General features: G+C 42.5%; 1 protein-coding gene across 3 annotated transcripts in view; it reads right to left on the minus strand.

The window, feature by feature from the left end:
- The window catches only part of rev3l (REV3 like, DNA directed polymerase zeta catalytic subunit), a 219,401-nt gene that overhangs the window by 41,103 nt on the left and 151,314 nt on the right, over positions 1-26,984 (minus strand). For all 3 annotated transcript variants that reach the window (XM_072246606.1, XM_072246620.1, XM_072246613.1), the window contains 9 exons: positions 25,301-26,208; positions 23,768-23,850; positions 18,467-18,589; positions 16,626-16,818; positions 15,258-15,369; positions 11,000-11,115; positions 7,002-7,120; positions 4,723-4,841; positions 2,135-2,276 (listed from right to left, as the gene is read on the minus strand). In XM_072246606.1, coding sequence (XP_072102707.1) covers positions 2,135-2,276; positions 4,723-4,841; positions 7,002-7,120; positions 11,000-11,115; positions 15,258-15,369; positions 16,626-16,818; positions 18,467-18,589; positions 23,768-23,850; positions 25,301-26,208 — 1,915 coding nt within the window. The remainder of the gene's footprint in view (positions 1-2,134; positions 2,277-4,722; positions 4,842-7,001; positions 7,121-10,999; positions 11,116-15,257; positions 15,370-16,625; positions 16,819-18,466; positions 18,590-23,767; positions 23,851-25,300; positions 26,209-26,984) is intronic.

Below are 26,984 nucleotides of genomic sequence, written 5' to 3' on the forward strand. Positions count from 1 at the left end.
AAGTTATTAACACATGAGGAAAAGCAGTGGCCAACAGTGCGAGGAGGGAAAAAAAAACATAATCTAATGACAGTTAAGTTCAACTTAAATTCTGTTTAAAGTCATCCGTTAGTCTTGCGAGACCATGGATCTGCGCCTGGAAAGTCTTCACTCTCCAGGGCGCAGGCCTGGGCAAGGTTGTATAGAAGACCAGCAGTTGTCCATGCTGCAAGTCTCCCCTCTCCACGACACCAATGTTGTCCAAGGGAAGGGCATTAGGACCCATACAGCTTGACACCAGTGTCATCGCAGAGCAATGTGTGATTAAGTACCTTGCTCAAGGGCACAACACGTTCCCCCGGCTGGGGCTCAAACTCACGACCTTCAGGTAGCTAGTCCAATGCCTTAACCACTTGGCCACGTGCTCTGTTTACACATCTCCATTCAATGCCTCTTTTTTGAAATAGCTAGGTCAAAATATGATGTCTACAATTCCACACGAGAAACATTTACCCTTTTCAGTATCTTAATATCATTACATAGTTTTTCAATATAACAAGTTTCAATCAACCAGTATATAAATCAATATTAGTTATTCTCCATAACTTAATGCAGCCTATCATGTACACAGTGTTTTACAGTGGAAACAAATATGACAGCAACATTTAAGAGGCATTTACATATACACATGAACAGGTGAGAATTGAGGGATTAAGGAACAAGCAGGGAATTGAGGGATATAGACCACATGCAGAAGTAGTGTTTAATTTAGGAAAAGGATATGACAGGGGAGAAAATATATTAGTGCAATAAAAGCTTTACTCTTAAAAGTTAATAACTACTGTGCACACCATACTCAATGGTTCATCAGCCTGAGCTTACTCAGAATTATAAACACAAACACGAGGAAATCTGCAGATGCTGGAAATTCAAGTAACACACCAAAAATGCTGGTGGAACGCAGCAGGCCAGGCAGCATCTATTGGAAGATGTACAGTCGACGTTTCGGGCCGAGACCCTGCGTCAGGATCCTTGACCCTTGGCCCGAAACGTCGATGGTACCTCTTCCAATAGATGCTGCCTGGCCTGCTGCGTTCCACCAGCATTTTGGGTGTGTTACTCAGAATTATAATCTGTTTCCTACTTTATGTAAGAACGCATTATCGGAATTTAATTAACTAGAAGCTATAAATAAGTGAAAGGCAAATCTCATTCAGATGTTTTCAACACGTTACCTTAACAGCTTTTTAAAAAGTTTTCAAACACTTTATGGATTCAGATTGAATATTTAACTAAATGGCAAGATATAATATGTTGTCAAATGTAAGAAATGTACAGTAAATGACAAGACCCTTAGGAGCACTGACATACTGAGGGGTCTTGAAGTGGACCCCCATAGGTTCTTGTACATGGCAACACAAGTAGACTGGGTGTACAGCATCTTTTCCTGCATCAATCACGGTGTTTATAATAAAAGTCAGGAAAGCATTTTGCAGCTGTGTAAAACTTCGGTGAAACCACATTTAGAGCATTGACCGAAGCTCCAGTTGCTGCATTAAAGGAAGGATATGGAGACTATGGAGAGGGTGCAGAAGCAGTTTACCACGAGGATGTTGCTTTGATTAGAGAATATTAGCTATAAGGAAAGGTTGGACCAACTAGGAATGTTTTCCTTGGAGCATCAGAGGTTGAGGGGTGACCTGTATGTAATATTGTGAAGGGCAAAGATAGGGTCAAAAGTCAGTCCTTTTTCCAGAATGGAAATGTCAAATACTAGAGGGAATGGTTCAAATATGAGAAAGGAAAGTTTAAAGGAGATTAAGATGGGAAGTTGTGTTTTTTTGCATACAGATTGGTTCATTCGTTATGTTCCAAGTTCTATGACTTGGGTGATCTTGAGAGTGGTAGGTGCCTGAAAGGCTCTGCCAGGGGATGTGGTGGATGAAGATAATGTAACAATGATTAAGAGGCATTTAGATAGACAACTGACCAGACAGGGAACTGAGGGGTATAGACCATGTGCAGGCAGATGTGCAGTTTCAATTGCTGGCATAGTTGGCACACACATCATGGGGCGAAGGGTCTGCACCAGTGCACTTCTGTTCTGTGTAAAACTTTCTGCATCAGACACACAATTTGAAAGATAACCATTAACCTGTGAACCTCTTGTCAGCACGTGGTAGAATAAGATGCCAAAGAGACGCGCTAATTCGCTTGTTCTTCCTATCATATCCAACTGCTCCAGTAACTTTAGGTTTCCACGCACACGGCAAATATAGTGATCAATCATCTTCCATCTGTAATAGATAAGAAATGGATCTACTGTTCTCATTGCAGACTTTTGTATAGGAATTATTTTTACATTCTTATTATACCACAAAATGATTCTGATGACAGAAATGCACAGTGGAAGGAGGGAAAAATGAGTGCCAAGTTATTTTCTCTTATGCAGGTGTTCCCAAACTTTTTTTATGCCATGGACCAATACCATTAAGCAAGAGGACCATGGGCCCCAGGTTGGGAACCCTTAAGGATATGTGGAATATTCATAGAAACCATAGAAACTACAGCACAGAAACAGGCCCTCTGGCCCTTCTTGGCTGTGCCGAACCATTTTCTGCCTAGTCCCACTGACCTGCACACGGACCATATCCCTCCATACACCTCCCATCCATGTATCTGTCCAATTTATTCTTAAATGTTAAAAAAGAACCCGCTTTACCACCTCGTCTGGCAGCTCATTCCATACTCCCACCACTCTCTGTGTGAAGACCCCCCCCCCCAATGTTCCCTTTAAACTTTCCCCCCCCTCACCCTTAACCCATGTCCTCTGGTTTTTTTCTCCCCTTGCCTCAGTGGAAAAAGCCTGCTTGCATTCACTCTATCTATACCCATCATAATTTTATATACCTCTATCAAATCTCCCCTCATTCTTCTACGCTCCAGGGAATAAAGTCCTAACCTATTCAACCTTTCTCTGTAACTGAGTTTCTCAAGTCCCGGCAACATCCTTGTAAACCTTCTCTGCACCCTTTCAACCTTATTTATATCCTTCCTGTAATTTGGTGACCAAAACTGAACACACTACTCCAGATTCGGCCTCACCAATGCCTTATACAACCTCATCATAACATTCCAGCTCTTATACTCAATACTTCAATTAATAAAGGCCAAAGTACCAAAAGCTCTCTTTACGACCCTATCTACCTGTGACGACACTTTTAGGGAATTTTGTATCTGTATTCCCAGATCCCTCTGTTCCACTGCACTCCTCAGTGCCTTACCATTAACCCTGTATGTTCTACGTTGGTTTGTCCTTCCAACGTGCAATACCTCACACTTGTCAGTATTAAACTCCATCTGCCATTTTTCAGCCCATTTTTCCAGCTGGTCCAAGTCCCTCTGCAGGCTCTGAAAACCTTCCTCACTGTCTACTACACCTCCAATCGTTGTATCATCAGCAAACTTGCTGACTCCCTATTTTAGATCTGAAAGAAACTGTTTGGAAACTTCAGTCCTCTCCAATTATTCATTCTTCTCAGGCTTAAAATACGTAAGGGCCACATGTTCAAGTTTCAGTATCAAATTAATAGGAAGACAGGAACATTTGCTTTCTCCGAGTTTCATATATACAGTTGCCAGACACCAAAATTCACATTCAAATTATGGTAAAAAACAACTCTTACAAATTTATACCCCTATTCATTCCCGGAGCTCGGAGAGGGCTGCCAGACAGCCAGCATTTAATGTTTAAAATGGTCTGAAACCGTGACAATGGGAAGGACTTTGAATGCTTTGGTTTATGAAAGCAGTTAGAATTTTTATGAATATTAATGACATTTGCATTTGGGGTTTATACCAAGGCTGAATGCAAATATATTTCTTAAAAATAATCAATTAGAAAGACGTAGGAGTATAAGATAAAGTTCTTTGAAAGTGCAGCACAGGTAGACAGGGAGATGAAGACACCATTGAAAATGCTTGCCTTCATCATAAAGGGTACTGAGTACAAGTGCTGGGACATCATGATATAAATGTACAAGATGTTGGTGAGACCACAGTTGTAGTTACTGTTGCCTCACTGTAGAAGGGGTGCCAGTAAGCTCAAAAGAGTAAAGAAATAAATTGCAGAGATATTACTAGAACTAGAGAGCTTGAGTTAGAAGAAGAAACTTGTAACATAGATTTAAGGAGAGAGGGGAAAACATTAAAGGGAACTTGAGGGGTAAGTATTTCCACAGAGAGATTGGTGGGTATGTGGAAAGAGCTATCAGTAGTGGTAGAAGCCAGTAAAATTTAGAAGCCAGTTTAAAGATATTTAGACAGGTATATGGAGAAAAAAGGTTTAAGAGCAGGTGTTCCCAATCATTTTTTTTTTTAAATGCCACAGACCATTAACTGAGGGGTCCATGGGCCCCAGGTTGGGAAGCCCTGGTTTAGAGAAATGTGGGGCAAATGCGGACAAATAGCACTAGCACAGGGAGGCACCTTTGCTAAAGCAGCTGAGCCAGTTTCTATGCTGTGTGACCCTGTAACTCATGAAAGTGGTCCTAAAATAATTCAACACTAATGACTGGAAGCCGGTAAATCCAAGTTCAAAGTCACACTGGTTTTGGTACATTTACAACTTGTTACTTCACTTCTCAAAGTACAATTTCAATGATAAAAGTCGGACTGAAAAACAAAACAGGTAACAAAATTTGTTATTTATTAACTGTTAAAATCTAACTTGGAGAAGATTACCTGTATACATCTGTCTTATTATCAAACCAGTCAGAGAGGACACGGAAAGAAAAAAGCGGAAAACGCTGATGAAGAACATGAAAGGCAACATTTTCAAAAGTATAATTGTTGAGAGTAACCTGAAAAAAGAAAAAAATAAATCAACACGAGGAAAACCAGCAAATGAGTTGAGTACAGAAGGATCTAGGTGTGATTAAAAATGATTCATAAAAAGTCACCAGGAAGGCCCAGAAAATAATTAGGAAGTGGCATTATCACCCTAATTGCAAGGGATCTGCAGCTGAGAAATAGGGAAGTTTTGTCACAAATATACAAACTTAGGGTGAGGCTACACTTAGAATACTGTGCAAAGTTTTGGTCCTCTTATTTAAAAAATATATATTAGCAATGAAAGCAATTCAAAAGGGATTCACTGGGGTAAGAGAGCTATTCTTACAAGTGGCCATAGATATTAAATCTGTATTCTCTGGAGGTTAGAAGAATGATGAATGATCTTATTACAACATATTGAATCTTAAGGGGGCATGACAGAGTAGATGTTGAGATGTTTCCATAATTACAAGATGAGGGACAGACATTTAAAACTGAAGTGTGCAAAAATTGCATCCGGTGGATGATGGTGACTCTCTGGAAGCTTCTACTCCTGAGACTGGATCACTGAAGGTACTTAAAGAGTAGGTGGATACATTTTTGGAAGTCCAGGGAATTGAGGGTTATGAGGGATGGGTGTAGAAGAGTTGAGCCTTTGGGGACATCAGCCATGATCCTATTTAATGGCAGGGTAAGTTTGAGGACCCAACTGACCTATTCCTGCTCCTCTTTCTACTTACCATGTCACATTTTAGTAATTCTAAATTAGGCTGTTAAATCAATCTATAAACTGTATTTTACAAATTTTAAAAGAAGATGCAGCTTTTCACACCTTTTCACTTCCTCCCTCCTTGGTCTGGACTGCGCCATTATTTAGCTTCAATGCCCATCCTGGAGGAGGCTCACAACTGCACAGAAATTCTCACCTATTTCACAAAATGTACTAGTTCAAAACTATTCTAGTTTTTAGCTTATCAGAGATGCTGTCTAGATCAGAAAATGTCTCAGCTCTGTTGCAATGTCAAGACAATTTCCATCTAATAGCCAATTACTCAATGACTCCAAAAACATGAATCGCCTCCAAATGCCAGCTCTCAAATTTATTCACCCATTTTTATCCATACAAGATGGAGTTTCCTTTGGGCTTCTAAGGAACTTGCCCTCTTACTTAGCTATCATATCCAAATTCAACACAAGTTCCACCAAGTTTCTCTAGACAGAGTAAAACTCTGATAGCTTGTTGTAAGAATGCTTGAAATCTCAATGGTTTGAAATCTGGCTCATTCACCAAGTTTATGCTACCCAAAAACCTATTATCTGTAAATCTACTTACTTAAAATTGGACATAGTTGGGGGGTATGAGCTGTGCTGGGGAATTACAGTATAGGCCAGTTATACAATACACCTGGGATTTGGAGTGCTTTTATGTTTGACAAGCTGAAATTCTGCTCCCTTTGCACTGATTAAGATTCAATTGTCCAATCCTTTTAAGATCACAAGTGCACTAGAAAATTTCCATCACTTTGTACATGTAAAAAGAGTGAAATAGAAGTCTGTTGGCATACTTTGAGCAACAGCCAATAATTTGAAAACTTAGTTTGATAGCAAAGTCATAAGATCTATTTCACTGTATAATCAAAGCAAGGGATCTTATGAAACATGAAATCCTAAATTGGTAAATTTAGATGAAAACTTTCATTTATTTACAAAAAATCTTTCAGAACTTTCAATATACTCCATATTTTTTTAATCTCTCGATAACTTTTTGTGTGATATCTCATTAAATATTTACCTAAATTTATTGCATTCTATTTAATACACTCCACCCCCAGAATCTTCAAATAATTCTACAAGGTCTGTAGAGGGCCCTTTGAAACCTATGTCAATTATTTCTAAAAATTCTTATTACCTATAAGTTCATCCTCAAATAACATCTCACAGCTATTTAGATAACCAGACTAATTACATACATTAACCACCTTGGATTTGTTTTAAAAGAAAATGTACATTTCAAATGTATAACAATCAATTGTTGTCCATGAATTTCATAATACTATTTGCGGGAAAAATTAGGTATCAAAATTTAGAAATGGTGGCTCCTTACGACCATTAAATATGCAGCATTTTCTGAACTCAACACAGGTTCATTTTCTAAACCTATATTACACTTTACTGAACAGACCCATTACCTCACTTCTCATCATTCTCCAAACATTCAAAACGATCCGTCCCACAATATTTATCTCAGACATGGCAGTTGCACCAAACTCATCCCTTTCTGGTGCGAATCGATTTTCTTTATTTTCATCTAATAAAAAGAGACAGTTTTGAAACCTTCATATATACATCAATTCAAAACTTCTCAATATTACTAACAATTTTGGAATACCTATGTTCCATTCAATGTGAACAATTTTCTTGGTAATTTGCTTCAGATGATTGTGAGAATTAAAGTTCAAAGTCGAGTTCTTAGTTATCAGAGCAATACAGCAGAAACACAGGCCCTTTAACCCAACCAGTCCTTGCTGACCATTGGTCCCAATTTCCTGTGATCAGCCCATATCCCTCTCGGGCCCTCCCCTCCAGGTACATGTTCAAGTGACAGGCACAATGAAAAGCTTACTCGCAGTATTACAGGCACATGACATCTTATAAGCAGTATTCATGGAAATTGAGAACTATCCTCAGCACCCAGCAACTGATAATGGGTCACTTACATATCCTAAGACCTAACATTAATACTCACTGTTCATGAAAACTGTGGAATAAGGGGGATAAAGCAAGTATGCAGATTTAGGTCACTGAACAGTCATGTCTTTAGAATTATGGAGGAGGCGAAATAGCCTTCAGATGGATCCATACTGGGTGAACAGGCAGAGGACAGTAGGATCCAATAATTCTACCAGTTCAAGCCAATCTGATGCCAGAAACAGAAGTAAAAAAGCTGTGTGTCTGGGATTTAATGGAATATAGGAACAGGCCATTCAGCTCACCACATCCACACTGACCACTGGACATCCAAAAACATTATTCACCAGTACTTGCCCTGCAGCCTTCAATGCTTTGACAACTCAAACTTAAATGGTGTTGAGAGTTTCTATCTCTACTGCACCCTCAGGCAATGCTTTCTTGAGTATAGCCACCCTTTAGGTGATAAGAGTTCATCCTCAAGTCCTTTCTAAATCTCATACTTCTTATCCTAAATGTGATTTTAGACACCTTTTCTATGTAAAGTTTTTTTTTAATCCACCTGCTGCTCCTCTTAACTTTGACTTTAGTCAGCCCCTCCCCAGTCTCCTCTGCAAACCCACCCTCCTAAGAAATTAAGTGCTCCTCCACAGGAAACGACCTGGTGAATCACACCTACCCCCTCTCCAGAGTGCTGCAATCATGTCTTCCTTATGGTGTGCTGACTAGAACTTCACATAGCATTCTAAACTGTGGCCTAACCAATGATTTATAAAGTTGAACCATAAACTCCATGCTCCTATATTCTATACAGCAGTTAACGAAGGCAAGTATCCTACAGGAATTTTTAACTGTTTACCCATGCTACCAACTTCAGAGATCCTCAGACTGGTACAGCACAATCACTTTGCTCCCCAATTCCCCATAGGTTCTACTATTCATCGTGCATGTCCTACCATTATTAGTTCTCCCGAAATGCACCACCTCACACATATCAAGATTAAAATTTCATTTGTGATTGCTCTGCCTATGTTATCAACTCATCAACACCATCCTGTAGACTAAGATTACCCTCCTCATCAACACTACCCATTGTAGAGCCTTCTGTCTGCCACAATGCAGTTTCTGTACCACACAGTGATGCAGCATCTTAGGAAGGTCTCAACTGCGCATATGGAGAAAGTTGTGAGCATTGATGTGCATAGTCCAGCTCTCTTCTGCTTCCTCAGAAAGTAGAGGCACTGGTGAGCTTTTTTGACTATGGAGGACATGTTCTGGGACTTTGAGAGTTTGTGCAATACGTGCATGCTCAGGAGTTTGCAACTGCTCGCAGTTTCCATTGCCGTGCTGCTGGTGTGAAGGGTGCCAGTGATACACATTTTGCTGAAGTTCATAACCATCTCCTTTGTCTTGTTGACATAGAGGAAGAGGTTATTTACCTGGCACCAGGCATCAAGCTCTTCCACCTCCTCTAAGGAGGCTGTATCATTGTGGGTGGTGATAAGCCCCTCCACTATTATGTCATCGGTAAACTTAACAATGTGATTGCTTGGGTATTTGGCCATGCAGTTGTGTGTGTGAGGGCATACAGTAGTGGGTTCAGCACACAGCCCTGGGGGGCACCCGTGTTGAGGATGATGGACAGGGAGGAGCAGCTGTGCATCCTGACTGTCTGAGGTCCAACACCCAGTTACACAGTGGTGTATTTAGTCTGTGTAGGAGTACGTTCACCAGATGAGGACTTACCTACAAGTAACTACTCTCAGTCCACTTTTGCCAGGTAATTTATTGCGATATTGACACATTCCTCCAGTACAAGACCTTAATTTCCAGTTCATTATCTCTTTCTACAGCTTCCATGAAACTTCTAACCATTGTCAAAATGCTCTCCCATTGATCCTCCAACCAAATGACCAGCTCTTTGCCCTAAAACTAGGTCAAGTACAGTTCCTTCTCTATTAGGACTATACTGCCTCCTAAAGCTCCTCTGGATACACATTAGAAGTTCCATCCCAGCTACGTCTTTCACACGAAAGCAATTTGCATGAACATTGGAGAAACTGAAATCCGTCATGACTATATCTGTCATGGGAACCAAAGATCCAACAGCCTGTGTGGAGAGAACAAATGTAATATACCAAATCCAATGTGGAGACTGCCCTGAACACCATGTAGGACAGATGGGGAGAAAACTATCCAAGACTCTACATGAACATCAGCAAGCCATAAGACACAATCCTCTGTCCATTCATCTCAAGGTAGTCCAAGGACAAGTTTGTCTGGGAAACTACAAAAATCCTTGCAGAAGCACAAAGTGAAAAATCAAGAGAATTCTTAGAAGCTTGGTTCTCAGTGGAAGACTATTAATAAACACATTGAACTGGGTGCAATTTACGAACCTATGTGCCTGTGTGATCAGAGCTGAAGGGGTGAACCGTGGATACCCGAGGAACCAACACACTACAATCGATAACCAGGTATACGGACCAGCGGAGATCACTCAGCTGTCCAGTTGGCCAGCACCCAGCGAAGACTTGCGATCAGCACGACAATCAACCAATAAGAGCAACAAGTCAGACCAACAAATAACACTCAATTGCGCACTGGTGTCACCGACTGGTGACAAAATGTTTGTGAACTAACTTCCAAACTCAGCGAACAACCCTACAAACTGTAACCGTTGTCTTACACTCCTTCACTTGATCTGCTCTTCCATCTCCCACTGACTATTTAAACATGCCGTTTTGATATACTCTTGTTTCTTAGCTCTACACATGGTCTTATTTGAAGAGACTCCATCAGCAAATGAGAGGAATAGAAATGCAAGAACATAATGAAGACAAGGTACAGCAGATGCTGAAATCTGCAACAATAAACAAAATGGGAGAACAAACTTAGCAGGTCAAGTAGAAGCTGTGGTGGAAATCGGCATTTTGGGTTGAGACCTTCATCTATCTGGACTGATGACTGAGACCAGAATCAGAATTAATCCAGATGTGAGATCGCAACCTGAAGTCTCGACTACCCACTTCTCTCCATACATATTGCCTGACTTGCTGAGTTCCTCCAGCATACTCAAACAAGAGAAAATTTGCAGATACTGGAAATCCAAGCAACACACACAAAATGCTGGAGGAACTCAGCAGGCCAGGCAGTGTCTATGGAAAAGAGTACAGTCGATGTTTCAAGCCAAGATGAAGGGTCTTGGCCCGAAACATCGACTGTACTCTTTTCCATAGATGCTGCCCAGCTTGCTGAGTTCCTCCAGCATTCTGTTTGTTACAAGGATTATAATGACTAGATTAAATGAGTGAAATTGGGGAGGCTTGCGTATATTATATAAAAAAGCCACAAAGCCATTGACCGAATAACCCATTGTTATGCTATTAACTCCACATAAACAGAGTTCCCAGATGCTAGCATTCAGCATTGAATGGTAAAATGAAGCTTTTTTTTTTTTAAAAATATAAAAGCGCACTTGCCAATTTGACTGCGTTACCTGGAACTCGGGAGACCATCTGACAGAGTTCAACCTCCAGGGCAGCAGCTCGCTGAAAAAGGTAGCTCCATGAATGCATCTGAACTTCATATCCCAGCAAAATATCAGGGTCATACCTATTAAATGGGAGTTTAATGCCATTACTTTACAAGTACATATTGTTTCAAATGAAAACAAAAACCAGATCAAGTTTTCAGAAAAATTAAAACTTCAATATGGACTTAAGACTTCTGATAAAAGGTGTTTTAACCTGAAACATTAATTCTGCTTCTCTTTCCTGACCTGCTAAGTGCTATTAGCATTTCCAGATTTCCTTATGACATAGGAGGGCTTACAGCCCATCAGAATCAGGTTTAATAGCACCGGCATAGGTTGTGAAATTTGTTAACTTTGCAGCAGCAGTACAATGCAATACATGATAATATCGGGAAACAACTGAATTACAGTTAAAGAAAAAGTTAAATTAAATTTGTGCAAAAACAGAAGTAAAAAAGTAGCAAGGTAGGGTTCATGGGTTCAATGTTCATTTGAGGGCGGAGCTTAGTCAAGATGGCGCTAAATGGCGACTCCTTTGCTTGCATCTTCGGAATCAGCTCTATTTCTATCTGTAGTATCTCTTTTTTTCCCTTTCAGGGTTCTTTTGAAGACCCTAACCTGGAGTTACACACTGACTTTGGTTCTTTGTGGGAATGGGACCCGCTCTCGGTGTGTCATGACTGGCCCTTATCCGACACGCCAAGGCTGTGGCCTAAAAGTTTGGCTCGCCTTTGGAGGCCAAGGATCTCACGGCTCTGGAGATGGGTGGATCGAAGGGTAGTGTCCCGGACCGGTGTGTCATGTGAGCTGAAAAATCTTTGGCTGTGTAATCAGAGACATGTAATCTTTCGGCACAGAGCTCAGAAAAAGTAACGCAATGGGCTTTTAACATCGTAAGCCAGCGAGTTGTTTGTTATGTCTCCCCTCCTGCTGTGAAACGGAGACATCTCTTTCTCCCTTATTAGGGAGAGAGAGAAAACCTGTGGTATGTCAAATACAGGGTGAATGCGTAGTCCTGGGAGTACTGCATGTCTGCATCTTTACTGTTGCTTTTGCTGCATGCTAGAATGCTCAGTGGCAGGTGCCGATGCTTTTTTTTGCCGGTGGCGGGGGTGGGGGGGTGGGAAGGGGGATCATTGCTTAAGTGCAGGAGGGGAGCTGGGGAGGACTTTGGGGTTCTAACATTTAACTATCATTCATTCTTTGGGCACTCCTCTGTTTTTTTTTGGTGTGTGCCTGCATGCGAGTCTGTGCGTATGCGTCTGCCGTCCATGATGATGGATTTTTCATGACTTTTTCGGGGGGGGGGGGGAGAGGGAGAGAGGGGGGGAGAGAGAGGGGGGGGGAGAGAGGGGGGGGGAGAGAGAGGGGGGGGGAGAGAGAGGGGGGGGGAGAGAGAGGGGGGGGGAGAGAGAGGGGGGGGGAGAGAGAGGGGGGGGAGAGAGAGGGGGGGGAGAGAGAGGGGGGGGAGAGAGAGGGGGGGGAGAGAGAGGGGGGGGAGAGAGAGGGGGGGGGAGAGAGAGGGGGGGGGAGAGAGAGGGGGGGGGAGAGAGAGGGGGGGGGAGAGAGAGGGGGGGGGAGAGAGAGGGGGGGGGAGAGAGAGGGGGGGGGAGAGAGGGGGGGGGGAGAGAGAGGGGGGGAGAGAGAGGGGGGGAGAGAGAGGGGGGGAGAGAGAGGGGGGGAGAGAGAGGGGGGGAGAGAGAGGGGGGGAGAGAGAGGGGGGGAGAGAGAGGGGGGGAGAGAGAGGGGGGGAGAGAGAGGGGGGGAGAGAGAGGGGGGGAGAGAGAGGGGGGGAGAGAGAGGGGGGGAGAGAGAGGGGGGGAGAGAGAGGGGGGGAGAGAGAGGGGGGGAGAGAGAGGGGGGGAGAGAGAGGGGGGGAGAGAGAGGGGGGGAGAGAGAGGGGGGGAGAGAGAGGGGGGGAGAGAGAGGGGGGGAGAGAGAGGGGGGGAGAGAGAGGGGGGGAGAGAGAGGGGGGGAGAGAGAGGGGGGGAGAGAGAGGGGGGGAGAGAGAGGGGGGGAGAGAGAGGGGGGGAGAGAGAGGGGGGGAGAGAGAGGGGGGGAGAGAGAGGGGGGGAGAGAGAGGGGGGGAGAGAGAGGGGGGGAGAGAGAGGGGGGGAGAGAGAGGGGGGGAGAGAGAGGGGGGGAGAGAGAGGGGGGGAGAGAGAGGGGGGGAGAGAGAGGGGGGGAGAGAGAGGGGGGGAGAGAGAGGGGGGGAGAGAGAGGGGGGGAGAGAGAGGGGGGGAGAGAGAGGGGGGGAGAGAGAGGGGGGGAGAGAGAGGGGGGGAGAGAGAGGGGGGGAGAGAGAGACTGACTGTGGGGCACCACTCCTCACACAGTCATTTTTGCAGTATTTTCCCTTTGTTTTACGAGGTCGAGTTGCGGTCTCGACACTCAACCTGGCACAGATGGAAAATGTGCTCGGGGGCGGACCCGGTTAGTTTCAAACCCAGGAACCTCTGCTCCTGGGTCCAGTGCCGATGTCGTTGCGTCACCAGCCAGCCCCACTCCTCTGTTTTCGAGGATAGTTGCGAAGACACCAGCCAGCCCCACTCCTCTGTTTTCGAGGATAGTTGCGAAGAAAAAGCATTTCAGGATGTATACTGTATACATTTCTCTGACATTAAGTGTACCTTTGAAATCAGACGGCAGAGGGGAAGGTGTTCCTTAATCGTTGAGTGTGTGCTTTTAGGCTTCGGTACAAATCTATGCTAAATAAGGGTACATACTCTCTCACTAATATTTCTTGTAATCTCTTCTTCACATTCTTACCACATCCTCTCAGATTCCATGATTTACTGACACACTCAAGTAATTTACAATTGCCAATGAACCTAGTAAACCACCCGTTTGTGGTACGTGGGAGGAAACTGGAATGCTTGGAGTCACAGCAGATGCGAAAACTCTGCAAGAGTTCAAGGAGTGAACCTAGTCACTGAAACTGTGCTGCACTACTTTGCAGGCCGTAGCATTTTCTGATTTTATTTCTGTGATGCCTATCAAGGTCACGCCTTGGACTTGCTGCTTTTTTAGGTCTGTAGGGATGATTTTGGAGACAGTGAGGGGAGTTATGGGGTCAGGTTAGGGTTTAGGGAGAGAGATGAATAGGGTGTTAGTAGTTAGCGGCAGTAAGTGAACAGCCAAAGGCAGGAGACCAGGTGAGAGTGCTCTGTGGTCAAAGGGCTAGTATTCCCTGGGAGTCAGGTCAGCAAGCACCAAGGATGAAGACCAGATATCCCTGTGGTTTATGATCTTAGTTGTCTGGCCCTGAGGACAAGGGCTGGTGACACCCCCCCCACCAGGTTAGTGCATCCCAGGGTCAGAGATCCGCGCCAGAAGTCAAGATACGGAGTTCAAAGTCCCACGGTCAGTGCATTCTGGGGTTGATACTAGAGGTCAAAGCCTGAAGGTTGAACAAAGAAGCCAGTGAATTAGTTGGTTGAACCCCCTGGAGTTGCCATGTCCGGATGTCAGTAACCTCATGTCTGTGAATCCGGGCCAAGGACTGGAGGTTGGAGGCCTGAAGCCTGGAGGCAGCTGGACTTGGGGTTGATGGGGTGTGTGCTCAGCGTGAGGGTGTGTGAATAAAAGAGGTTTGCTTTGCTGTTGCAGTTGCTTGTGTTGTTTGCTGAACATTGTGGGCACACATTGTTGGCGATGGAATGTGTGATGACACTTGTGGGCTGCCCCCAGCACATCCTTAGGTTGTGTTGGTTATTAGTACAAACAATGCATTTCACTGTACGCTTTGATGTACACATAATAAATGAATCCGAATCTATAATTTCTTCACTTTTTTGGCAGCCTCAGATTCCTTCTCACACCTTAGGTGACACTCAATGTCTGCTGTTTTCATTTCAGCTTTACTGATGAAGTCAGGACAGCACAGAAGCCAAGTGAGAATGAGTGAACAGCAGACATGGACGAGTTCCAGCAACAGCCTCTTTCCTGCCTCACATCAAGGACCCATACAGCATAGGGATCTGTCCTTGAGATGCTATTCTTCACCTACATGCTGACAGTCAGCAATTAATTTCTAAAGATAAGGAATGGCAAAGCTATCCAGCTCTCATTCATCTATCTCTATACTGCTTCACTGCCAATGTTAGCAACCTGCTTATTCTATTCAGATCTGGATGAGACACAGGTACCTTAGAAGGTTGAGGCAGGCATGAGGGCTCAAGAAATTACTAGTGTTCCAATAATAACCAAGTGCAAATAGTACCTTCTGATGTTATGCACCAGCTCCTGAAACAACTCCTTCTCATCATTCACATAAGAGATTTGAAGACCTGTGACACCAGATCTAACAAGTAGTGGGGCCTGGGTCCTGAGTTCTGAAATAACAAATGAATATTGTTTCAAATAACTTGGGTTAAGACTTGAAATTTTGTGCTAACAAGATCAGATAGAACATTGCCCATCAATTCAAGTATTCTGGCATAAGTTGGGCATTGTTACTTGCTGAAATTAAACAAGTTATCAAATTCCTGTAATGTCACATTAGCATTCTCTATGCTTACAATAGATATAGAAAATTACATAGATGTTACAACATATAAGAGATGTACAGCTGTATTCTTTTTTTCAGTAACTGGACACCCTGGGTAAGGCCAGGATTTCATAGTCATAACTATGATGTAACAGAGATGTAATCTTTTTAATTCAAGTTTAGATTAAGAGTTTGTCATCTGTTACTTAATGTGTTTATTTACAGAACCACATAGATTAGAAAGGTAACAGGTTCCATCAATGGCAAGTACCAAATTGGTCGAGTTCCAGTAGGAACAGAGGATGAGTTTCCTTGCCATAGCTGCTACCTCATGGTCTGAGCTTGGAATTTTTCTCACTGGGGAGAAACCAGAAATGATCTCCACTGTGATATCTGTAAAATGCTTAAAACATTACAGGATCCCCAGAGTTGGGGGATTAGAGGCTAGAAAAATAACACCATCCAAATTTTATGAGCGAGGGAGATATTTAAATTGTTGACCTGAGATTCTAATTTTTTTTTTTCCAACCATGCTACAGGTCATCAACCTGGATTGGCTAGATCTAGATACCTACTGAGTGAAACTGTGACCTTAAAAGTCTATTCAGATAAGAAATGGAATGCTTAAAGGCATTACATGCAAGCTGTTGCCGTTATACTGTATAACGCTTGAATATGCTTAGTTGGTCAAACAAATCCAGATGATTGAAAAATGAAATACTTAGATCAGGGGTTCACAACCTTTTTTATGCCACGGACCCCCACCATTAATGAAGGGATCTGTGGACTGCAGATTGGGAACTCCTGACTTAAATTATATATTAACCCATTAAAATAACCAATTCCGTGGGATCTACTTTAAATATTTTCCTTTTCAATTTACTGAGTGCTGCATATAGTCAATAGATTCTCAAAGCAGATCCAGGACAATAATATACTACATTCGAAAACAAATATAAACAAATTAGCTATCTGATTTGCCCACTCTTGAGAATACTATTTTAGCAGTTACTCCACAAATAATCAGCACTAATACCAAAACTGTCCTTAAATAACTTTTATATTCTCTGGTTTATATCCTTATTATTCTATGCTTCATACCTCTATGAGTGCTGACATGATTTTTATCAATTACTATAGCACCAATGATCTCAGTCTTATTTGTTTCTGGAAGCACTGCATCGGAAGAAATACAGTAGAATAAGGCACAGATGGGATCAAATTCCGGGTCAGGTTCTAAATCACGTCTTGTGCGAGCATGCAACTCCATGCTCATGAGTACCAGGTACTGCACCTGTAAACAGAAACAAGTTCGGATCTCACTTAAATAAACAAATCACAAAGTTCTCTACATTTAACACAGCTTTTCTATTTTCCCTTTAACATATTAACTTTGATGAATGATGATGGCCTCATTAACCTGCATTGTGACTTTAGTGATCTCTGTGTCTATACTCCCAGATTTCCCTGGTCTTCTAGATCAAAAGCACAAGTGAAACAGGTTAAAAATACAGTAAAATTATTTGATTGGCTTAGATAATTCTAAATATAGTTCTAAGCTGCCTCCATCGAATGTGCAAGATAAGATAATGAAGCATTCCTAACTTGCTACCTCATTTATCAATCCAAGCTTTGACCGAACAACCTGACGTCATATTCTCCTTCATTTTCCTTCCACTTGCGTTATTGGTTGGGGAGGGGGGAGGGGAGTTATTTTAGTTGGTAGCATTCACTGAGTCACAGATTGAGTTTAAGCCTATTTCTAGAAAAATGAATACTAAAACACAAACAGTCAATTCAGTGCAGAACTGCAGCTGTTTTTGATGAGGGGTAAGACCTTGGTTTCACCAGCCTACTCAGGCCAAAGGTAAAAGGTGGCAATGTAGTGCAGCATTATCTAGCACTGCTGTCTCATAGCTTCAGTCACCTCCAGTTCAGAAAACAGCAAGCTTGATCCCGGTGCCCTGGCCAGCATCTATTCTTTATTTCAACCTCACAAAGAAAGATCTAGTGCTGTTTGTAGCAGTTTGCTTCTGCAGCACAATTTCAATACACTTCAAAAGTAAATTATTGACCACAAAGTTCTTTGGTACAGCACAAAATCTTTAAAGGCGCTACTGTATAGAGATGCAAGCCAGCCCCTTTTGCACAAAAACACCATGATGCCTACAGTACATATGCAACATTTAATTTAGCAGCACACATCAAAGTTGCTGGTGAACACAGCAGGCCAGGCAGCATCTCTAGGAAGAGGTACAGTCGACGTTTCAGGCCGAGACCCTTCGTCAGGACTAACTGAAGGAAGAGTTAGTAAAGAGATTTGAAAGGGGGAAGGGGAGATCCAAAATGATAAGAGAAGACAGGAGGGGGAGGGATGGAGCCAAGAGCTAGACAGGTGATTGGCAAAAGGGGATACGAGAGGATCATGGGACAGGAGGTCCGGGAAGACAGACAATGGTGGGGGGGGGGGGGGACCCAGAGGATGGGCAAGGGGTATAGTCAGAGGGAGAAAAAGGAGAGAGAGAGAGAGAGAGAGAGAGAGAGAAAGAAAGAATGTGTGTATATAAATAAATAACAGATGGGGTACGAGGGGGAGGTGGGGCATTAGCGGAAGTTAGAGAAGTCAATGCTCATGCCATCAGGTTGGAGGCTACCCAGACGGAATATAAGGTGTTGTCCTCCAACCTGAGTGTGGCTTCACCTTTACAGTAGGGGAGGCCGTGGATAGACATGTCAGAATGGGAATGGGATGTGGAATTAAAATGTGTGGCCACTGGGAGATCCTGCTTTCTCTGACGGACAGAGCATAGGTGTTCAATTTAATTTAATTTAGCAGTCCCAGTTCACCACACTTAAAAACTAAATTACAAAAGAAACTTTAATGATAAGAAAGGCATGGCTTGAAAGAACTAGGAACTTAAGTTAAGACTATGATACAATACCTCATGCAAAGCTTTTGCATCCTGTAGATTTTGTTGGCTGACTTTGAAGCCATAAGAGTTGTTTAAAGTTGGTCCTTCTATCTGGGACACACTTTTCTTATCAGACTGAGCAGCAAACTGATTCTGCAAGAGTGCATAAACAAAATCATGGAGTTTTCTATAAGTAAACTGGCAATATTAGAATATTATATTAATTGCAAATGAATTTCTCTATATGTAATATGCAATGGGAGAAGCAACAAGGAATCTTGAATTACCTCAAAGAGAAATGATCCTACAATCATAATACTACGCAACTTCATACCTCAAAACAACGCTATAAATAATATGGTTGTGATTGTGGAAGTCTGCAGGAATAAGGCTCCAGTGGTTATACACGTGTAAATGGAAACAAAATACTGTAAATACTTAATAGGTCAGGCAGTGTCAGTGGAAACATCACAGAAGAGACTCTGTTTCAGGTCAATGTTGTAAAATCTTTGACTTGAAACATCACTTATTTCTGTCCACAGATGGTGCCTGATTGCAGATCACTTCCAGCAGTTTGTTTTTACATCATCCACATGGATTTTCCCCTGTATATGCTGCTCTATTTGCATGTCCATTATGCAAACTCATGAAGTTGACAAGTGCCATGGATTCTCATGAACACAGGGATCTTCAGTATGCCAATTAATTTGAACATCTTCCCAAGTCACACAATATCTGGAGTAACAAGAGCCATTATAAATGAAGCTCACAGTAACACAACTGTTATATCAACATCTATCACAAATGTACAAATGTACTCTGAGCATAGATAATGTTCTAAAGTAGTTTGAAAGTTTGGAAAATTGATAATTCCATGAACTTAGCACAATAGACAGTGAGTTGATAGGTTACTTGGCTGCTAGCAAGTTAGCCCTAGTGTATAGGCAAATGGTAAAATCTGAGGGCAGTGTAAAAAAATAAAATACGATTAGTATGTGTATATGAGTACTCAAAAGTTAATTTGGACTTGATAGACCTGAAAAGTGTTTCAATGTTTCAGTGTTTCAATCTCCAGAACTATGAAAATAGAAAACAAAATGCAGATGCTAGAATTCTGGCTCAGCAAGACTGGCAATATTTGCGGAAAGAGAAACATTTCAGATTAACGCAAGGAGCATTGTGAACAAAGCGGTTGAGCTTAGAGCGTGGATCAGTGCTTGGAGCTATGATGTGGCGGCCATTACAGAGACTTGGATGGCTCAGGGACAGGAATGGTTACTTCAAGTGCCGGGTTTTAGATGTTTCAGGAAGGAAAGGGAGGGAGGCAAAAGAGGTGGGGGCGTGGCACTGTCGATCAGAGATAATGTCACAGCAACAGAAAAGGTGGACGTCATGGTGGGATTGTCTACAGAGTCTCTGTGGGTGGAAGTTAGGAACATGAAGGGGTCAATAACTTTACTGGGTGTTTTTCTAGGCCACCTAATAGTAACAAGGATATCGAGGAGCAGACAGGGAGACAGATCCTGGAAAGCTGTAATAATAACAGAATTGCCGTGATGGGAGATTATAATTTCCCAAATATCAATCAGCATCTACCTAAAGCAAGGGGTTTAAGATGGGGCAACACACATAAAAGTTGCTGGTGAACACAGCAGGCCAGGCAGCATCTCTAGGAAGAGGTGCAGTCGACGTTTCAGGCCGAGACCCTTCGTCAGGACAGCAGGCCAAGGCAGCATCTCTAGGAAGAGGTCTGAAATGTCGACTGCACCTCTTCCTAGAGATGCTGCTTGGCCTGCTGCGTTCACCAGCAACTTTTATGTGTGTTGCTTGAATTTCCAGCATCTGCAGAATTCCTGTTGTTTGGTTTAAGATGGGGGTGGAGTTTGTTAGGTGTGTTCAGGAAGGTTTCTTGACACAATATGTAGATAAGCCTACAACAGGAGAGACTGTACTTGATTAGGTATTGGGAAATGAACCTGGTCAGGTATCAGATCTCTCAGTGGGAGAGCATTTTGGAGATAGTGATCATAATTCTATCTCCTTTACAATAGCATTGGAGAGAGATAGGAACAGACAAGTTAGAAAAGCATTTAATTGGAGTAAAGAAATTATGAAGCTATCAGGCAGGAAATTGGAAGCTTAAATTGAGAACAGATGTTCGCAGAGAAAAGTATGGAAGAAATGTGGCAAATGTTCAGGGGATATTTGTGTGGAGTTCTGCATAGGTATGTTCCAATGAGACAGAGAAGTTATGGTAGGGTACAGGAACTGTGGTGTACAAAGGCTGTAATAAATCTAGCCAAGAAGAAAAGAAAAGCTTACAAAAGGTTCAGAGAGCTAGGTAATGCTAGAGATCTAGAAGATTATAAGGCTAACAGGAAGAAATTAGGAGAGCCAGAAGGAGCCATGAGAAGGCCTTGGCAGGCAGGATTAAGGAAAACCCCAAGGCATTGTACAAGTATGTAAAGAGCAAGAAGATAAGACGTGAGAGAATAGGACCAATCAACTGCGACAGTGGGGAAGTGTGTATGGAACCGGAGGAAATAGCAGAGGCACTTAATGAATACTTTACTTCAGTATTCACTATGGAAAAGGATCTTGGTGATTGTAGTGATGACTTGCAGCAGACTGAAAAGCTTGAGCATGTAGAGATTAAGAAAGAGGATGTGCTGGAGCTTTTGGAAAGCATCAAGTTGTTTAAGTCACCGGGACCAGATGAGATGTACCCTAGGCTACTATGGGAGGCAAGGGAGGAGATTGCTGAGCCTCTGGTGATGATCTTTGCATCATCAATGGGGACGGGAGAGGTTCCGGAGGATTGGAGGGTTGCAGCTGTTGTTCCTTTATGCAAGAAAGGGAGTAGAGATAGCCCAGGAAATTACAGACCAGTGAGTCTTACTTCAGTGGTTGGGTAAGTTGATGGAGAAGATCCTGAGAGGCAGGACTTATGAACATTTGGAGAGGTATAATATGATTAGGGATAGTCAACATGGCTTTGTCAAGAGCAGGTCGTGCCTTACGAGCCTGATTGAATTTTTTGAGGATGTGACTAAACACATTGATGAAGGTAGAGCAGTAGATGTAGTGTATATGGATTTCAGCAAGGCATTTGACAAGGTACCCTATGAAAGGCTTATTGAGAAAGTGAGGAGGCATGGGATCCAAGGGGACATTGTTTCGTTTATCTAGAACTGGCTGGCCCACAGAAGGCAAAGAGTGGTTGTAGACAGGTCATATTCTGCATGGAGGTCAGTGACCATTGGTGTGCCCCAGGGATCTGTTCTGGGACCCCTACTCCGTGATTTTTATAAATGACCTGGATGAGAAAGGTTAGTAAGTTTGCTGATGACACAAAGGTTGGATGTTGTGGATAGTGTGGAGGGCTGTCAGAGGTTACAGCGGGACACTGATAGGATGCAAAACTGGGCCCTCCTCTCTTCTATCATTTCGGATCTCCCCCTCCCCCTCTCAAATCTCTTAGTAGCTCTTCTTTCAGTTAGTCCTGACGAAGGGTCTCGGCCTGAAACGTCAACTGTACCTCTTCCTAGAGATGCTGCCTGGCCTGCTGCGTTCACCAGCAACTTTTATGTGTGTTGCTCGAGTTTCCAGCATCTGCAGAATTCCTCGTGTCTGAGAAGTGGCAGATGGAGTTCAACCCAGACAAGTGTGAAGTGGTTCATTTTGGTAGGTCAAATATGCTGGCAGAATATAGCATTAATGGCAAGACTCTTGGTAGTGTGGAGGATCAGAGGGATCTTGCGTCTGAGTCCATAGGGCACTTAAAGCAGCTGCTCAGGTTGACTCTGTGGTTTAGAAGGCATATGGTGTATTGGCCTTCATCAATCATGGAATTGAACTTAGGAGCCGAGAGGTAATGTTACAGCTATATAGGACCCTGGTCAGACCCCACTTGGAGTACTGTGCTCAGTTCTGGTCGCCTCACTACAAGAAGGATGTGGAAACCATAGAAAGGGTGCAGAGGATATTTACAAGGATGTTGCCTGGATTGGAGAGCATGTCTTATGAAAACAGGTTGAGTGAACTCGGCCTTTTCTCCTTGGAGCGACGGAGAATGAGAAATGACCTGATAGAGGTGTATAAGATGATGAGAGGCATTGATCGTATGGATAGTCAGAGGCTTTTCCCCAGGGCTGAAATGGTTGCCACAAGAGGACACAGGTTTAAGGTGCTGAGGAGTAGGTACAGAGGAGATGTCAAGGGTAAGGTGTTGTTCTTTTTTTGAAAAAGCAGAGTGGTGAGTGCGTGGAATGGGCTGCTGGCAACAGTGGTGGAGGTGGATACGATAGGGTCTTTTAAGAGACTTTTGGATAGGTACATGGAGCTTAGAAAAATAGAGGGCAATGGGTAACCCTAGTAATTTCTAAGGTAGGGACATGTTCGGCACAACTTTGTGGGCCGAGAGGCCTGTATTGTGCTGTAGGTTTTCTATGTTTCTGTTAAAACAAATGCGTTTTAGGTATGGAGAGAGCGGGGTAGAGGTGAGGGGTGCCATGAAGATAGACTGTTGAGAAAGGTAGAAAGAAAGAAGGTGAAGCAAGTGAAAAAGCTGTGAAGTGAGGACAGAGTGAAAATAAATGTGCAATTCAGAGTTGCAGAAGGGAAAACGGAGACAAGATTAGATGGAAGATCCAAAGTGACCAGTTGATACAAACAAAAAGCAAGTTCCTGAATTTATAGAACGCAATATTGAGTCAGGAATCAGTTAGATCTCAATGACCTGGAAAGCAAGACCCAGGGGAAGTTTATCCTTGCTGTATCTATGAAAAGAGGGGGGTGTAAGTGGTGGTGCAGATATTAGATGAAGTCAAGGGCTCTGTCAACAATGGTAGAGAAGAAACGACAATTCAGGAGGGAGGAAAGCAGCTCAGAGGAACCTGTGTGGAATCAGAGCAGATACGACGGAGAACTGACGAACTGGGAGAATAAAATGGGGACTTCATCGGAGGCAGAGCGGGAGGAAGCATTGTCAAGTATACTGTTTAGCTATTGCATCCATGAGCAACATAGGTTATAGACCACAGGTCATCAGCATACAGCTTGTTAGTGCTATAACCATACTAGAATTCTGAACCATCAATTTTGAGATAAAAGCTCAAATTGTACTATTTTAACAAACTGACATCAAAGGTGACCATGAAATTATTGTTGAAGACATTGGCAATGTCATTTACCTACCAGTTCTTGACTCAAACATTTAAGAAATTAAATGCCTATGCTGAATAGAAGTGAGCTACAAGTTGCAAGTGAAGTAACTGACCTGTTACTCCAGTATCAGTGACAGCAATTACTTTTTTAAAAAAAGGGAGTTACCTTAAGTTGAGTTGTTAGCAGCACTTTTCTCAAGGAGTCAGAATTACTGGCCCTTCTTTGAATTATCTTCTGCTGTCTGGGCTCTGAATAAGTTTAAATAATTTATATATTAAACAAAGATGTTCATAAGCACATTCTGCTAAAGCACAAGTCACTCCTACTGAACAGAAAAAGAGCCTCCAGCTCACCAAGTCCATGCTGACCATTAAGGACCTACCTGTAATGATTCCTTTATACTGTCCCCACACTACTATCAACACCCCCAGAATTCAGGCTTTAGGAGAAATTTACTGCAGTCAATTACCAACCTGCTTGTGTTTGGGATGTGTAAGGGAACTAAGAGCATTGAGAAAAAATTTCTCACAGGGAGAATGTGCAAAGTTCACACAGACAGTGATCAGGATCGAATATACATATTCAGAATATGGTCAGAATATTTTCTGTTGATCAGTGTCAATAAAAGCCAAATTAAATCTACTGTGATTCAATGTTGTAAAACAATAAAACATGAGAACTTCCAAGGGGGATGATTACTTTTTAAAGTAGGCACTGTATATTCAAAGCACTTTTAGATATTCCAGGAATTGAGGGGATATAGATCTAGTGCAGAACGTGGTGCTGAGAGATGGCCCAGCCATTGAACAACAGAGCAGGTTTTTGGACTGGATAGCCTTGCCTTCTTCAGATGGCCGTACTACCTGCATTACTTTGTCCTTTTCTATTTAAGCACAAAGGCAACATTCACTTTTGTCTATAAATGTAAGCGTGAGATAGGGGTGGGCACGAAGGACCAGGCAAATTGTGTTGCACTTGAGGTCCTGAGGTGATTAGCTGTGGGACTCACTTTTTTTTTTTTTTTTTTTTTTTTTTTTTATACAAGCACTGTATACACTCAGTTGCCACTTTATTTGATAGAGGAGTGGAATCCATTGTGGTGTCTTCTGCTGTTGGCCATCCACCTCAAAGTTCGAAAGTGTGTTCAGAAATGCTCTTCTGCACACCACTGTTGGAATGTGAGGTCGTTTGAGCCAATGTCACCTTCAACCAGTCTGGTCATTCTCCTCCAACCCGTCTCAGCAACAAGGCATTTTTGCCCACAGAACTGCTACTCACTCGATTTAAAATAAAATTTTCGCACCATTCTCTGAACTCTAAAGACTGTTGTGTGAAAATCCCAAGAGATCAGCAGTTTCTGAGATACTCAAACCACCATCTAGCAGCAACAATCATTCTACAGTCAAAATCATTTAGATCACATTTCTTCCCCATTCTGATATTTGGTATGAACTGCTTGACCGTGTCTGCCTGTTTTTATGCACTGAGTTGCAACCACACGATTGGCTGATTAACATTGCACTCACGATCAGGTGTACCTAATAAAGTGGCTACTGAGTGTAATTCATTTATTTTTTAATAAGTAACATACCAAAGCCTGTATAAAGATGCTAAACTGGAATTCCAACATGAAATGCATTAATTATAATTACAGTTCCTCTTTAACATACAATTTCTATCACAAGTATGATTACTCACCCATTTGTATAGGAGTACAGTAAAGTACTTCCGGAATTCCATCCTTTTTATTTCTGTGTATCAAGGGTGTGCTATGTAGAACAGAAAGAGAACTCTGAGCAGCTTCTCTTTTAGGCTGAAGGGGGGAGTTTTCCATTAGCTGTTCATCACTCTGTCCAGTACTTGGAGATATATTGCTCTGGGTCGGTGATAGAAAATCATCTGTAGTCTCCCTGTTGATGTCTGGTGATGGATCAGCTACATCCTTGCCTTCATTTGGCTCCCACTGCCTTGTATTGGGGGAAGCTGGTTGCTGCCATGGAGATATCAGTGGTGAATCAGGAGAACTATATGCACGGTAGTAATCATCCTCATCTTCAAATAGCTCAGCCACTTTAGATACATGGCTTGGAGACCTCTGCTTCTGCTCCGGTGTTCTCAGGAGTGGTGGTTCAGGAGAGGGGTTGTTTTCACAAGTCTGCTCTGCTGCTTGTTCTTCAACTGTAATTGAAGAGAATGCAGTAGCCGCCTTTTCAGATGTGGAAGCTTGATCAGCTTGTGAAGGCTGCAAGCACTGATCCTGGTTGGCATTCTCGGTTACAGCACCCTGACTTTTTGAACATTTCTTTGAATGGTCATACTCGCGTTTTGCCTGAAGCCACAACTGCACCCTTTGTAAACTAGGAGGGTTTTTGCATGGTAGTATTATAATCTTACAGTCTTCAGAAGTTCCTGAGGCAATGCCTGCTATCTGAGCAGCAGACTGCCTACTTCCAGTGAAGGCAGGAGAGCCAGGCCTAGCATTTTGTGTCATTGCTGATAAAGCCATCTTCCAGAACTGCAGGCCTTCCAGTGAAAAATCACCATCAAACTCTGGCAATTCATTGGGTAACCTGGTTTCAACTGTCAAAATTCGGCCTCCAATCTCCCTATTTTTGATGGAAAGAATGATTTAGTCAGCAGGACAAAAGTCGCTTAATTGAGTTTCAAAGGAGACAATAATTGCTAGGATCATTCTAAAACCTACAAGTAAAATACTGCTGAGACTGGAACACTGAAATAAAAGCAGAAAGTACTGGAAATATTCAGCAAATTAGGTCACATCTTTGAGAGGAAAAACAGCACAAATATGTCAAATTAATGTGGCATGCTCAAACAATCTTTTTGCACATAGCTCTTCACCTTTTTCCCAGGATGTGTTCATATCTGGTACTTCATTGGATGACTGATATAAACTTTCATTTTGTAGAATTTAAGCAGAGTTTTGGGCATCAATTTTGGTTTGAGGTAATGAACCAATGAAGTCATAACTGCAAATCTGTACAAATCATTTCACTTTCAACAATCATCTTAGGTTTACATGCTGCAATCTTCGCATGTAGTGTGATTGCAACCAATATTGCTGTTCTACATTCTGTTTGACCTATGAATTTAGGAGTGGGACAAACCATGCCTCTAAAAAGCCTCGAGAAACAAAACAGCAGATGATGGAAGTCTGAAATAAAAACAGGAAATGTTGGAAATATTCAGCTGGTCAGAGATAGCATCTATGGAAAGAGAAACAGAATTAATGTTTCAGGTTGAAGCCCCCTCATCAGAAGGAAAGAAAACAAGGTAGTATCACGCTGTAAGGATGATGGGCAATTAGGTCAAAAGGAATACAGTAAAACAAGTCTGTTAATTCAGATTATTGGATGCATTCCTA

The sequence above is a fragment of the Mobula birostris genome, chromosome 2 (assembly GCF_030028105.1).
Source record: "Mobula birostris isolate sMobBir1 chromosome 2, sMobBir1.hap1, whole genome shotgun sequence".
NCBI lineage: Eukaryota > Metazoa > Chordata > Chondrichthyes > Myliobatiformes > Myliobatidae > Mobula > Mobula birostris.